We start from the raw sequence: 15868 nt of genomic DNA, 5'->3' as shown, positions 1-15868 counted from the left end.
CTTTAATGTATAAGCATTTGTGACTGATATTCTTCATTGGTGTTAAGATGACTACAGTATAAAACAAGTGATGTGATTTAAAATTTGGTAACTTTTCCTTGTTGAAGTATTATAGTACTAATAAATATAGTGCGCATAATTTGTTGTGTTGTCTTATCGTTAAGTGTTTAGTCGCGAGATTTCAATTCACTTTTAACCCATGTATGATATTTTACGTTATGTATAAATAATTGTCCGCGTAATATCATTACTTGGAGACGATTGAATTATCTCTTAATGACCGAATGCAAAATCTGAAGTCATAATTTGCAGCCAAACTTAAATCAAACCTTAAACAATTCTGCTATCGAAACAGTTTTCAACCCAAATTGTATCCACACAAAACCAAAACTCTTACAAGTTACAGACATTTGACATCTGAAGTTTCCAATTTCCCGCAAGAGCTCAACATAGATTTACTTGTTTTGACCATGGGCTATGCAAAACCCTGATGTTAACTTTGCATCGCATGAGCGAACGATAAAAACTAGTGCAACGCCAGAAGAAGCCAAATCCTCCTTTCGGGAATGCGCTCTGAAGTTCCTCGCTCATACCACGGAATTATCTAAGTCCCTGCTCATACACAGCTGTACACTGATGGTTCTCGGTGTGTTAAAGCTGCAGCAGCCTGCTCTTCTGCTCAGTTTTGCGATTCAATTTGATTACCAGAAGTGTGTTTCATTGGTTTAGCCCTCGACAATATCGATGAACAACGCAGTAAAATGGCTTATTTGTTTAGGCTCTCTTTCTGGCCTACCAAGTGTGCTATTACAGGATTACACGTTCACATAAAACTTTATTATTATTAAATGCAAAGAATATTTTGTGGATTCCGAGCTGTCGAAATAAAAATGAATGAAAATGCCAACATATCAGCCAAAAATGCCAACACTTCAATCTCCAGCAAACCAATATAAAAATGTTATTTTACAAAATTCAATCTGTCATACCTCAATGAATGCAACGAAGTGCAACCAAATTTTAAAGTTGACTGCCTTGTCGGAGAGACCACGGACAGAAAGCCATCCTCCATACTACATGGGGTCACGTTCACTTACGTTCTCTGCACTCCTTGAATATGTCATAAAAATGGAAGACTTTGTTTTATCAACCTTGTGGATGACACAAAAAGACTTGTTAGATCCTTTGATGTACACCAAAAAGTGACTCTTTTTGAAGTCGGATATCGCTCCTTTGTAATCTTCAAAGGGCAGGTATCAGTCTAGTTATTAGCATGTGATTTTAACCTGACGCCTGAAGCTGTTTTTCGGTCCCGTACTGGTCACACCTATCGTCTGCAAAGTGTAAGTTCCCCTATACAATTCCACGTATGTGGCGTCTCATTTACAGTGGAACATTCTTAATAGAATGTTAAGATTTTAGACACATTCGTCGGAACAAGAACTTCCAGGTCCCGGATATGAAACTTTGTAAAAGACAGCGACTGGTCTAGATGCTATTGAGTATTAACCCTTTTCCATAAGAACGCATTGTTGAAGTGAAGGAGAATTCGAAATCCTTCATTGAGGTATTTTTTCTTTACCTTTTTCTTCAGTAACGCTTCCTTAGCAAAAACTTGTTTTTTAACATAACCCTAGTTTGACCAACGAACCTGGCGAAGACAATTATTAATTAAAAAACTATCGAAATATGTTAAACTCATCTTTCTTGTGCAAATTCTGGGGAAAACTGATAAATGCAACTGCAGAAACATTCAGTCTTGATAATTTTTCTCCTAGTTTACATATGTCATCGACATTCCTCTTTGAACAAAAGTTAAGTTGGCTTGTTCACATTGTACGTTTTCAGATAGTATAAACTATGATACTGCCATGGCCTGTCCAAAATGTTTAGTGCCGTTGGATTTGATGTCATTGATCATTGCATGCCGTTTATGCATATGATATATCTGCTGATGCACTTTCCATGATCCAGTCCCATTTGGCATACAAGAGTAGTGGCGGTTCCAGAGGGGTTTTTAGGCCTTCATGACCCCCCCTCCCCCCCACTCTGAGAATTTTCTTTAAAACTCATGTATTTTCACCATTTTCCATAATTTCCCCCCACTTGGAAATCCCCCTGGAAATTTCTCAGTCCGATTGGACACTGTCAGGATCACAGAGACCAGGGATTTGTTACATTTATATTTAGACCTAAACTTATGACGATGTTACAAGTAGGGTAATTGTACACGTTTTAAGGGATTGGATCAACTTCCGCTAAAAATGCAACCCGTTTATACCTGCTCTTAACACTTTATAGCCCGAGTTTCATCCGGCCCTGACACCAGACTTAAACATTTTGACAGATATATGTCTGATGTGGGCCCACACCAGACATCTAAACTTATCTCAGTATCTGTCAGGTCTGATATCAGGGCCAAAGGAAACTCAGGCTAAACACCTTATAATTAGTTTAGGTCCAACCGCTGAAACAAATTATCAGGTCCCTGTGGGAAAAAAGAACATTCGTTAAATGCCTTCATTCCTAAGTCCATTATTGTCATTATTAGTCTACAGTTTGGTTGCATCCGTCANAGCATCCGTCAGCTCCTTGTCGGGCCCTGGATGGAGCCTCCCTGATCTGCGGGTCAAATTTTCCCGCAAATTTGAAGTATTGGAACTCTTCTGTGCAAGAGATAAAAAACTTCCGATTATACCTCCAGTCGTGTTTTGGAGCGAAATGACGGAGCAAGTGAAATATAAAGTCTGTAGTGTAACTCTGGAAATTAAGCTAATCTAAAATGGAACTCGGAAAACTAAACGGAAGGGGACAAAATAGCAATGTCCTTCATGAAGGTAGGTCGACATTACATAATATCAGTAAACGCACTAGATTTCCATAACCGGTTACAATACACAGTCGACTGACTCACACGAGTTGTTTACCTCACCTCGCTCGTGCTGTGCGGTGTTACTTGGGCCTATAAGGCTATAACCCTCATAATTCTTCCGTGCTAATGTGTGTATATATATATATATTACTGGTGTGTATAGGTTTATTAGCCAAATGTATCCCAAAACCGAGCCCCTGTCATGAGTGTGGTTTATATGTTTGCAGAGCATCGTGCTCATTTAAGGTTAACGGTACTAGCGGTGCTCGGGTTCTGGAATATATGTGATATAATCGCACCCACTAGATATCGCACCCCCTTATACATTAGTATAAGGGGGTGCGATTATATCACATATATTCCAGAACCCGAGCACCTGTGGTACTACGGGTAGGCCTAGACAGCTTGGTTTAGAAGAAATCAATCTTTGTTGGTCTCATGCTGTGTTATGTGTTTAATTCACATCCACGCTATGACTTAATCGGGTCTCAATATAAAACATTACCTATATGAAAAGGTCGCAGCAAGGCAAGGTTAAAAACAAAACATAGAAAAATGCAAAAAAATCATGTACATTTACCATCTATTATTTGCGCAATGTTAGTATTTAATATTAGCATGGCATGATATATATTTGACAGGAGCTGAGTAACAATAAGCATAATCATATCAGATAAAAAATAGTCTGCCTGCAGTGGCCTTGTAGGTTATACTAGGAGTATACCAAGTGTTTGAGGCTGTCAAAAGATGATGAGGTAAACAAAAAATTAAGACCCACCAGTCCCTATAAGCTAAGGGATTAGAAATGCAGTAGTTTTCTTTGGGGACACCTATTTCAGAGAGATACTTTTGAATGATGCTAAGATATTATCATTTGAACTTCATAATAATAATAATAATTCAAGGTTCTTATATATCGCTTTATCGTAGGTCGTCTCGTGATGGTAGACATAGGTTTGACTCCCAGCATTGGAGCAATATTTTGGTTGTCTTGAAACTTTTGAATAGAAACACTGATTTATATCTCATTGTAGTTCTTTGTAAAATTAATATTTGTCCTCATCATCCTCAATGTATGTACTGTATACCGGGAAATTTTCTCCACAGTTTAACCTTCGCCTTTTGTGTCCTCTGTAATGAGGGCAAGGTTTGATTGGGCAATAGAATAAGAGAATCAGATCTCTTTGAAAAGTTGCTGCTTAAAAGAACAGTTGGGCCACTACATTCATTTTGTGATATGGAACCTTGTATACAAGTACTTACTATGATATGATAACTTGTAAGAATGTTGTATATTACATAGCTGAACCATAGTTTTGGCTATAGCTAATTATATATACATGTATTGCTATCCACTCCAATTTGAAGAATTGTGGACAAAATTGAAAATTCAAGAGTATTTGATTCCACTTCAATCTGTGATTATCTTAAAGTGGCATTGTTTCAATCTTAACATTGTTTTTTTCAACCACGTTTTTTGGCCAAGGTTTTAGGAAAGCCATTTATCATTAACAAGGGGTATTCATATTTAATGATTTTATAGCTATTATTTTCAAGCATATATATATACAACATTTGAGATCTGAGGTAAAAGCAATATTTAATACATGTGTTCTCTAGATCTGCATGGGAACAGATAGCACATCTTTTACTCTCAAGGACAATGCTCTGAAAATGTATGCAACACATTCTAAAATTCATTTTATTGATATAAATATTTATTAGTTTAAGATTTCTGACTTGAATACATATCTGATATTTGGCTTCAGCATAAAATTTATCAATGGTTTAAGTTAATTAAAAAACCCTTTTTCTATAAAATTAAGGCTTGATCAGTGTTCATTATCACATACTAATACCACAAAATGTAACTTAAAAGCCTAAAAGTTTGTCAAAAGTGAAAAGGTTCCTCTGAAGAGAAAAAAACAGTAAAGACAAGTTTCAGGTTAAACTTACACATGTGTTATAAATTGCTTAGAATTTAATTATGATTTAGGTGATTTATAGTTATTTAACTTTTGTGTAATTTCTAGTGTGAATCATTAGATTGAGTGAAGTTATAAGTGTGTATTGAGTGAAACTAGGATTTATTCGATAATGATTTACAACATAGATATATTTCTGTACCTTTGCACACTGAGCTAAAAAAAACGAACACTGAAACGTTAATTTAGTACAGTCTGACAGGTGTACATATATAATATATATGTGAATTTGTGAAGTAAAATCTAAGACTTGAGTAATGATACAATTCATAATATTTCAGATAGTTAATTTTATTGATAAAAAAATATTCTGTGGAATAATCAGTACCTAGCGTGTAATACCTTGTCTCTGGATTTTTGTCTAATTTCTTATGATTTTTTTTGTGCTGTGTTACATTCCATCATAATGAGATAATATCTAATCTAAATGACAAAATAATGAGAGATTTCAAGTTGAATATAATTTGACATGTGCAATGAATTAAATTAAGAATTATATAGGGGCTCATTAAAATATTTTAATCATTGTAACCAGGAAGTCTGTGGTGTTTTTGTTTCAGTCTCTTAATTAGTTGTACCGACTCCAGTTTAACGAACATTCCTTAACCCGTTCACCACTAAAGTCACATTGGAACCGTACCTAATCAAAGACTCAGCAAGTCCAGTTTAAAAATGTAGGGGTGAATGAGTTAAGGAAAGAGTAGTTACTCTGTGTGTAACCCTTTACAAAATACCAAATATTCAAAATGATGGCACAGAAATCAGCCGTTTACCTTTCTCTTTTTACATCTCGGGATAGAAACATGTAAAAAGTTTAGATCTAGATCTGAAGCTATTTAGTTAATTGATGTGTACCAATTATCGTAACAGGTTTGGATAATATCAGATCCTGCCAAGGTAAAGAAATGAAGCTGGAAAGTTTCTTTAAAAAAAGATGTTTTGGACGTTTTTTAGTGATATTTGTTCGTTTGTTGTAGCCCTTTAAATGATGTATAGAAGATACCAATGTTATGACACACTCAAGATTGTAATAACAAAGAGTGAGGTAAACAAGTGTTTCATGTTAAAAAAGACTTTTTGCACTTTAACTTTAAGATAGGTATGTACAGATACATTATGGAAGCATCACATCAACATTTGTTACCTGCCCCAGGTGATAGATAACGTTGGCTGATTTAGCATTCTCGCCTTCGACTTGACTTTTTCACATTATTGTACAGGTGTCATTCATGTGACTTGTGTATTTTTGCAAAGAATGTTCCAAAATAGACAGTGATAAATCATAGACAATGAAATGCAAAAGAATGTGGAATTGGTATGCAATACATGTATTAGATCCTTGTTCATACTTTTGTGTATTTAATGGTTTTTATGAGTTACTGTACTGTAATTAATGGAAGAAAATGTCTCTAAACAAACATCCTCCTCCCCAATATGATTTAACATAATATATGCTGTTTTTTACGTTATTTGTTCCAAATTTTATGGTTATGTTAATTTGCATTTGAAATAATATTTATACAAGATTTGCATTACATACCAGGTGCAATGAGGTATCTACATATGTTTACACTGATAATGAAACAAACATACATGTATCAAACAGTAAATTGTGTAGTGTTCAAACTAACTGATTTAAGTAAATGATAAGTTTTTTTTACCTCCGACTGTGACTAATAAATCATGATTTTCTGTGATTGACTTAAACATGAAAACTTTCAAGAGTTGTCGAGATTTGGAGCAGCCCTGAAAACTGATTTAACAAACAATTTTACTCCTAATGTTTACCATTAACTGCATTCAAACAACATTTCCCCCCAGGTAGCTAAATAATATCCACCACATTTCCCCCCAGGTAGCTAAATAATATCCACCACATTTCCCCTTAGGTAGCTAAATAATATCCACCACATTTCCCCCCAGGTAGCTAAATAATATCCACCACATTTCCCCCCAGGTAGCTGAATAATATCCACCACATTTCCCCACAGGTAGCTAAATAATATCCACCATATTTTGCTGATTTTTGTGAAAGCTTTACTATACCTTTCATTTTATGATGGATTAATGATCAGTCATTAATCGCTAGCATTTGAGAAACAGCAATGATTGATCACGGATTTTGAAATTATTTCCAACACCACTAACATCGCATTTTAAAATATTGTGACAAACCACAAGAGAATAAGTGTTTTGTTAAATTAAAAACGAATTGTTGCATGCTTTATCCATTCATATTTAAAATGAATTGATATCAAAAGCATTTGATAAAAATTGTAACATTTAAAAAATAATTAATGTAATTTTGTTTACATTGAAAGCTATTTACAAATGTACAATTTCAGTTATTTACACATATACAATTTCAGTGCATTAGGTAACAGTTTGTAAATATTACCTACAGCATATTTTCTAATCCATTTCCTCCAAACATTTTTCACATGTACAATATACCTGTGGCATTCCTATTTGTGTTTGTCAAGACCACATGACTTGTTTTTCATCCGTTTTTTTGACATGAGATATTTATCTGCATTTTCTAATGGTAGTTGCGGATTTATGATCGAGTTACTGGGTATTTATAGAGATGTATAACGAATGGTCATGTGCGGTCTTTGTTAAAATTGAGTAACAGAAGGTACAAACTTCAGGTAACACTTACACCTGAGTTTGTGATACAGGTAGTCTCCAGCGAGACAGGTAGATACGCTGTAATGCTGGACAACATGGTGGATGGAAATGTCGGATTTCATTGACCTAATCTTCTCTGGAGGTATTTGGGGAATGTCATTAAGTAAGGAATTATGTGTAATGTTTGTATACTGAGGGAGTTTATCCTGGTGTAGATTCCTATCGAAGGATGAAAGGTGACCGCACTGTCACCAATTCTGTAGTCTGTCTGTGATGTCAAAATCACTGTAACACTCTTGTTACAGTTAAATATGTTTGTGGTGTTCGAGTAGTGTTATTTTTACTATTTGGGAATGGGACCTGGGGATTTGGAATTCGTTAAAACATGTCACATGCATTGGTTATTTTATGCATTCCATCAAAACACTAAAAGTCATCTTATTTGTTTACCAAAAAGGTTTTTTGAACTCAAACGTTACTTGTATCATTTAACATGTTCAAAACTGGGATTTTGAGGACAACAACAGACTATTTCCCATGCAGAATGGGGTGGAACACTAGTCTGATTAGTCTGTAAAAATGACCACTGTCAAGACAAACGATTTTAGTGATTTCCTTTTCAATTTAAGGTTAAGTCACTACAAGTTACTAAAGGTAGATTAATTTATTATCAGGTGGTGTTACATAATAGCGTTTCGTGAGTTAATGTTGATATGATAACGTTTACCGGGTAACTAAACAATATACTGCATGGGTAAGTGACACTGATACAGGTGTACCAGTATATATATATGTCAATTTTCAAGGATTTGCAAATGTGGAAAATCATAAATTTTCAGTTATAACAATATATATAAATATTAAATGCCACAAAGCATTTTATAGTGTTTCCTTTCATGATATTATACTTTCAAACTTTTTGAAATTTCTGTTGGGGAGATTACCCAATTGCTCAGAATTAAAAGCATAAATAAAATGTGTGTATGGACCCCAGTACACCCTAGGGAACAAAAGAACACTTTAAATTAGCATCTTTTGAGCTTTTCTTTCAGATGAAATCATCACATCTTAGAAAATAGGAATAGTTCAGCAAATTCACTGGTTGAAAATGCTCAATTTTAGAGTCCAAAATTAGGTCTCGACTCCCTCCAAAATAGGGAGAGTTGGCAAGTAGGTGATATCAACAGTTGAATACATTAGCACTGTCTATTGTACTGATGAAATCTTATTGAGCACACAATCTAGTGCTTTCTGTAATTGAATGTCAATATTTGGTACATTACCACCTTACTTATCTCCATGTTAAAAGAGTTCCACACAGTAAAACCTCTATAATTGAACTGAATTACTCCATGGATGTCTTGGTTGAAATACATAACAAGAATGCATACCTTAAAACAAATTTCTAAATTATGAGATTGTTATAGTTTTACAAAATTATTTAAGGGAAATAATTTGGGAAAGGGAAAACAACTTACAATATCATGTGTGTAACATATAGCATACATCCTTAAATTTGTAACTTACTTCTGGTTTCCTGGTTCTTCAAATTCTCTAGTGCAATAATGGATGACACAAGGAAAATCAACAGCCCAAATGTAATCATTCCTATTACTCCATAGAATAAAGGCAAGGGTGTTTCCTTTAAAAGGTTTTGTTTTCCCATAATATTGAACTTTTGTATTGTTCATACTTTTTCAATGTAAGATTTGAATTAAAACTTTAGGTCACCATCACAAAAACCAGAAGTGATTTTCTTTTAGTATAGTTTCATAGGTGAGAGACCAGGTTCATGAATGGAATATGTTATGTTATGATACTTTTCAAGTTCTATCATGTTAAATACATATTGTAAAGTGAATTGGTGGTCAAGATCATGGACATTTACCAGGAAATGTTCTAAATCCCATTAAGGTCAAAAGATCTGTGTTATAGATAGCATATCATGTATTGGTCACATGACACATATAACTCAAGTTAAGGAGTGTAATGATCCATGATTTCATATTGTAAATGATAGGTAAATTTACCTATAACATGAAGAGACCAATATGTATATATAGATATATATTTTATAAAATTTGAAGTTGACATCATACAGTTAAACCTGTACCTCAAGTTACATTAATCGTAAAAATGGCATGAAATCACTATTGTCAAGTTGCACTTGATGTATATGAACAAACTAAATTACTACAGACATAGCCTTATAATGTACAAACATTTATCTGATGGAGTATTTGCCTTTAAGACAGTGTTCACTAGTGTTCAGATAGAGATCAGACAGTCTTTACATATAGAGTGAGCATTGTTGGTGTCTATTCACATTATCAAATCTATATCACATGAATTTACACGGCAATAAATTTTGTTGTGTTCTGGATGGAGGAAGTTTTATTTTGTGTAAATCTTTATTTAAATACAAAAAATTGATGTAATAAATTATGCCCATTACAAACATATTGGATATCTTTTTGTGCTTCCCAATGTATATTTATACTGTTTTTGTACATATATTTTAAATTAATGTTTTAAGTGACATATATTCTACATTCTCCCATCTTTTACTGAATTGTCTCTCGAATGACCTGTACAGGATTCCTCGGTCCCCCCCCCTCATGGAAAATCCTAGAATTTGAGAGCAGTGGGTCATTTCAGCAATTTTAAGTCAATATCAAAATTAAGAGCGGCCATTGTATGTAAAATTAAAAGAAAATTGGAACATGGAGGGGATGATGGCACCATGGTCCCCTCCAGGTCACATGGTTTCGTCATAAGAATTATAAAGCTCAAATCCATTCGTTCTGTTACAGCGGTGCACAAGTCACATGGCCTAGTGTGGACTGATGGGAAAGCCATCTTCCTTGCCCCGGTAAAGATCCTCAATGGACAGGTGGAACCCTGTGAATCGTTGAAACTGGGAGAGTTTGGGTAGGTATTGAGCAATGCTTATCGGGTATCACCAATCTTTCTTACAGTTAATATATACATGTACAAATGTAATTAAAGGATCCAATTTATTGTCCAAAAAAAGTTTTTGTTCATCAGCATTTGAAAGTAGCTTTGATTAATGATTTTCACCCAAAACTTCAAGTATCAATTACAGATTTTATTTTGACACAGATCTGAAATTCAGTATGCCAGAAACTCGTCATCTTTGATTTTGACTCCTGAAGTGGCTTGCAGGTGATAAGTTTTTAAGCATTGCTATGAGTTTTATTGAAAATTCCTAAGTTTAGTTTTGAGCCTTCAATAGTGTCAAAGGAATGCTTTGATTATCCTACAAATATTTATTGTATCGATTCCCCACTCCAGTTGGGTTTTCAATTGTATTTGAAATTCAATATGGCTGCCAGTGGCCATCTTGGATTGGGTACAAGTACTGTTATGACTCCAGAAGATATCTGATTATGAAACTTGCTTACTTTTACTGAAGTTCCTTACTCAAGCTTGACATTCAGCAAAACCTCATGCTTAGTTAATGAAGTTTTCTTTTAGAGAAAATTATTACAGGATCACATTGAAACTTGACGCGTGTGTATATACCTCATATACCCAAGACTTTCACTCAGACTTATGATGTTGCTGTTATCTGATTGATAATACATCAGCATATATAATATGCTGTATTTCATTCCTAAACCATATGGGTAAATTACAATAATTAATCTGATACAGGTATACACATACTGCGATTTCTTGCTACACTTTAATTAAGTGTTAACGTTAAGCTAAATAGCTGTGGAACAGGTGTGTTTACGCTTCAGTGACCAAGTTTTTTTTATAGTATTTAAAATGCACTTTTACTTTATACATGAAATAGAAGTGGTTAATTTTTACAGAAAACTTATGTTTCAATAATATCATATTTTGTCACATTTCTCTCCAACAAATAAGGCTTTAACATAAAGAGGACAAGACTGTATTTTAGTGCATACTAAATTATATAAGGATATGTACTGTGGAGAAATCTGTGTTTGTAGAAATGTAAACTTGCACAGGAAGTGTAGTTATCCTTGTTTAAAGTTTAGACTTGGGTTAAGGACAGAGAAAAAAGATCTAAGCTTAAGTTCATGGTCAGACTATGACAAACAGACAGTCTTGTTTATGTATGAAGTATTGGGGTTGCAGCTAGATTCGTAATTATGAGTTCCAAAGTAGATAATACAGGTACCTAGAGAATAGAGGCTTACACCGGCTGTGTTAAATGTGTCTTACTGTTGGGTCAGTGGTCTAGTAAGAGGCAAGTCTCACCTATAGGTGGTGGCCAGCTGACAGGTAAAATGTATCACAGGACAGGTGTTTTCTCACCTGGCTGATTATATTACCTAGCTACCTTGTCAAGTGTGGATTTCATGGTCTCGAAAAAATGAGGAATTTCATTAACATATATATATTATTCTGCTTTCAACATTTGTTACATAAATTGCTGTCTGTTTAAGTGAAATTGGGAAAAAATAATACCTATATCTTTGTGAAGTTTAAGTAGTCAGTTGATATACTGGCTTTCTCTGTGCGTACATCCTGTTTGTAAACAGCAGCTTTCATAACTGCTGAATTAATGTAGGGTGATATTATAAAGAAACTGTGTGTACATATATTTCACTGAAGCACATATACTGTACCACTTTCTTCACTCAAACTGGTTGCTGTTTTTTTAATCAGCCAGAATGAGGTAAATCTGAATCGAGATATTGTTTTTTTTTATGGTTGAAATACACTTTCAGGATCTGCATCTTAAGATTGGGTCATAATTTTAGTTTTAAACAGGTGGTCTCTGTAGATAGTTTGTCAATAAAGTGAGTTTGTCTTAATAGAAAGGTGGTTGCTATAGACAGTTGGTCTCTTAATTTGGTAAGTGGTGATAGATTAATGGTTGCTATAGACAGTTGGTCTCTTAATTTGGTAAGTTTTGATAGATTGATGGTTGCTATTGACAGTTGGTCTCTTAATTTGGTAAGTGGTGATAGATTGATGGTTTCTATAGACAGTTGGTCTCTTAATTTTGTAAGTGGTAATAGATTGATGGTTTCTATAGACAGTTGGTCTCTTAATTTGGTAAGTGTTGATAGATTGATGGTTGCTATTGACCGTTGGTCTCTTAATTTGGTAAGTGTTGATAGATTGCTGGTTGCTATTGACAGTTGGTCTCTTAATTTGGTAAGTGTTGATAGATTGATGGTTGCTATTGACAGTTGGTCTCTTAATTTGGTAAGTGTTGATAGATTGATGGTTTCTATAGACAGTTGGTCTCTTAATTTTTTAAGTGGTAATAGATTGATGGTTTCTATAGACAGTTGGTCTCTTAATTTGGTAATTGTTGATAGATTGAGATTGATGGTTGCTATAGACAGTTGGTCTCTTAATTTGGTAAGTGGTGAGAGATTGATGGTTGCTTTAAACAGTTGCTTCCTAACTCAGGTTGACTGTTTAATTCAGCAAATAAAATCTGTATTTCACTTTGTCCTTTGTTTCTGTGATTGTAGTGTCTACCCTATATCCCTTTTTGCCCCGTTTTTAACAGCAGTGTTAATGTCTTTATAACCTTTGTAAAATTGTTTTGAAAATCAAAAGGTTTTGCCATCGTACTGACCCTAAAATTTTGACAGCTGAAATTGGAAACACAACACTGCTTTTGTTTGGCCCTATTTTATTTGGCAACAAAATCAGAATCAGTTCAAAATCAAAACTTTGGATAAGGGTGATCATATCCAGTTTGCTTGACATACTGTTCAAGGAAGTATATGACATTAAAAAAATATTGATTTGTTTTAACTATGTACAATGTATGTTGTAATACATGTTGTGATTCATGACACTTTGCAGTGACGAGGATGAATTTTTAGAAAGTGAAACTGTTGATCTTGATGAGGATGAGTAAGACATTTTTAAATACTTCTATCTGGAACAATGACTTCTCAAATGTCATCAAACGAATGCTTCTAAAAATCTTTTTTGAGTGAACTGGAATACCTGGAATAATAACTCAAATTGCATCAACTCTTTAAGCATGGATCTGTTCTTCTGTGGTAAATCATTTCCACTTTTAGGCATGCTGTTGCTACATACTTGGACTTACGTAACGACTTACATAAACAGTACTGTTCAGTACTCTTATACCTACTTTCCAACAAAGTTTTTGACTTGTACAGCAAGAAACAACCGTTTTGAGATATGTATACAGAATTTATGAAATGATTATTGTACGGCTGGAAATGTTCACAGGGGATTTAGTTTCGCTTAATTTGTGGTCACCAAAGATATTGCAAAATGAAATACCAAGCCAATGTTATTACTAACATGAATCACAACTTCTGTGAGTATATATATTTTAATATTTAGACAATAGATAAAGTCTGCTTACCAGTTTACTACCAAATAATGCAGACCAAACAACAATTCAGTTGCATGTTTTAATTATTTTTCACACTTGTAAAATAAATCCTCTCAAGCAAATAAAATATAAAAGTACATGTACCATTGTGAGCTGAATATTTTTACTTGGCCACATTGCGCAAAATTTGATCTCTGCAAACTAGTTCTGATTCGGGTAGACGTGAAATAATAACCCCTGGTAAATGAAAATAAAGTTTATAGTTTTATACTTCATTTTGAAGGGATAGAATCCTAGTTCTTGATCTAAGTGCATGCCTGGTACTGTATGTACATAGTGTAAATATATTACATGTACTTGTGGTTATGTGTTATACCAGGAAGGAAGTGATCTGTCAGCTTGACAGTACCAGTATATATAAACAACCCCCAGAAGTCTCTGTAAGATAATGTTATATGTGATGACCTCCAGTGTCCGGTGTCCGTCTGTCCCTCCATCCTCACACTTCCTGTCACCTATATCTCCCTTTCTCCATCTTTCCTGGGCTGAAGTGAGGTTTTTAAATGGAGTATGTATCAAGGCACTTTCCAGTTAGTCTTTTCAGCAAACTGTATTAAAAAAAAATCTTTGTGTAGCTTTACTTATTCAACAAGTGTACCATATTCCTGTTATAATATTTAACAATCAAACAGTAAAATTAGCGAAACTCTTCAATTTACTGTGACTACAATTGTTCCCAAGCAATATGCTGTGTACATGATGTGCTGGGGCTGTGTAAGCTATCACCAAATGCCGTTTTATTTTCTGATAGGGCCTTTGGCTTAAAAATGTCCAAAGTTTATCAAAAGAGAATGTATTTGTGAATAACTTGACTCAAATAAATCCTTGTACATATATATAATGCCTGCCAAAGGCAATAGATGGTATACTGTGATAGCTGGCACAGCCCTAGTACCATATGTACATCACCGTATACAGCAGTGTGGAAAATAAAACAATTCAGTCATTTCATATTCTTATTGTTTCATTGACACTGTACTACAGTGGCCATTCCTCATGACCTGTACAGGTTTATGGAATGGCCTGCTGTATCCCACTGCATGAATGTAAGTGGTGACTAAAGTGGGCCCTACTGCAGAATTCAAAATAGGAATGCTTTCTGCGTCTTCTTTTTAGGAGACATTGGGGAAACCAAGAATAGACCTGCTGTTTCTCACTGCATGTATATCGTAACACGTGATTATTGAAGGCCCACCTGGAGAATCATGGATTTTCCTAATTCTGTGTCAAAGAGAATGGTGAAGAGACCATATTTGATGTTCTGCTCTCATTGCAACATATTTTGGATATTAGTCTTTCCTGTCTTTCCTAAACTATTTCTTTCTTTCTTTTCTTTTCTTGCTTTCTCATGGTGTCTCCTTGGGTACCTGTCCTCACATGACCCTGACTGTTGTGTCTCCCTGGTCACCTGTCCTCACATGACCCTGACTGTTGTGTCTCCCTGGTCACCTATCCTCACATGACCCTGACTGTTGCAAGGACGTTAAACCACAGTCCAAAAGAATAAATTTCTCTTCATTTTCAGTATTAGGAACTGCCCATGTTAGCATCAGCCTCGGATATATCTCAGATCTTATGTAATTGTGTGTATGCTTCATGATAGTGATGTATCTGGTTATTGTAAAATAATATATTCCTTATCACTGTCAATCCACAGCGATTAACTTATGTGACAGCAGTGTTTGGTGATCATATTTATACATTAATACCTTCTCCTTAGGGAACTGCTAATATTTAAGTGTTGCTCTGAAGAAAAAAAATAGTACAGGTACATGATCCACCAGGTGAAGACAGTTGGTGCAATATTTGTGCTAACGTTCTTACTGCAGGTTTGGTAATTATTTATTTAGTCACACTCGGTACTCTAAAGTTTACACTCACTTCTCTCTCTGCACCCCAGGAAAATGTCATAGCAAAATTGAAGATACTAGGCTGGGTATTTGATTGTTAAAAAATCAGACCGATCACTGGGCTGATACCTGTTCT

General features: G+C 34.6%; 1 protein-coding gene across 5 annotated transcripts in view; it reads left to right on the top strand.

Moving 5' to 3' along the window:
• Positions 1-2687: 2687 nt before the first annotated feature.
• The window catches only part of LOC110451568 (WD repeat and coiled-coil-containing protein-like), a 33882-nt gene continuing 20701 nt past the window's right edge, over positions 2688-15868 (top strand). The window contains exons 1-3 of one of the 5 annotated variants that reach the window (XM_021499666.1): positions 2688-2837; positions 10302-10419; positions 13315-13365. In XM_021499666.1, coding sequence (XP_021355341.1) covers positions 2783-2837; positions 10302-10419; positions 13315-13365 — 224 coding nt within the window. In that variant the 5' untranslated portion in view covers positions 2688-2782. Of the gene's footprint in view, positions 2838-7418; positions 7652-10301; positions 10420-13314; positions 13366-15868 lie in introns of those variants that run through there. The other 4 variants (XM_021499665.1, XM_021499667.1, XM_021499669.1 and 1 more) reach the window with 4 other exon arrangements.

Source organism: Mizuhopecten yessoensis, unplaced genomic scaffold (assembly GCF_002113885.1).
Source record: "Mizuhopecten yessoensis strain PY_sf001 unplaced genomic scaffold, ASM211388v2 scaffold6135_1, whole genome shotgun sequence".
Taxonomy (NCBI): Eukaryota; Metazoa; Mollusca; class Bivalvia; order Pectinida; family Pectinidae; genus Mizuhopecten; species Mizuhopecten yessoensis.
This window is presented reverse-complemented; position numbering and strand designations above follow the sequence as displayed.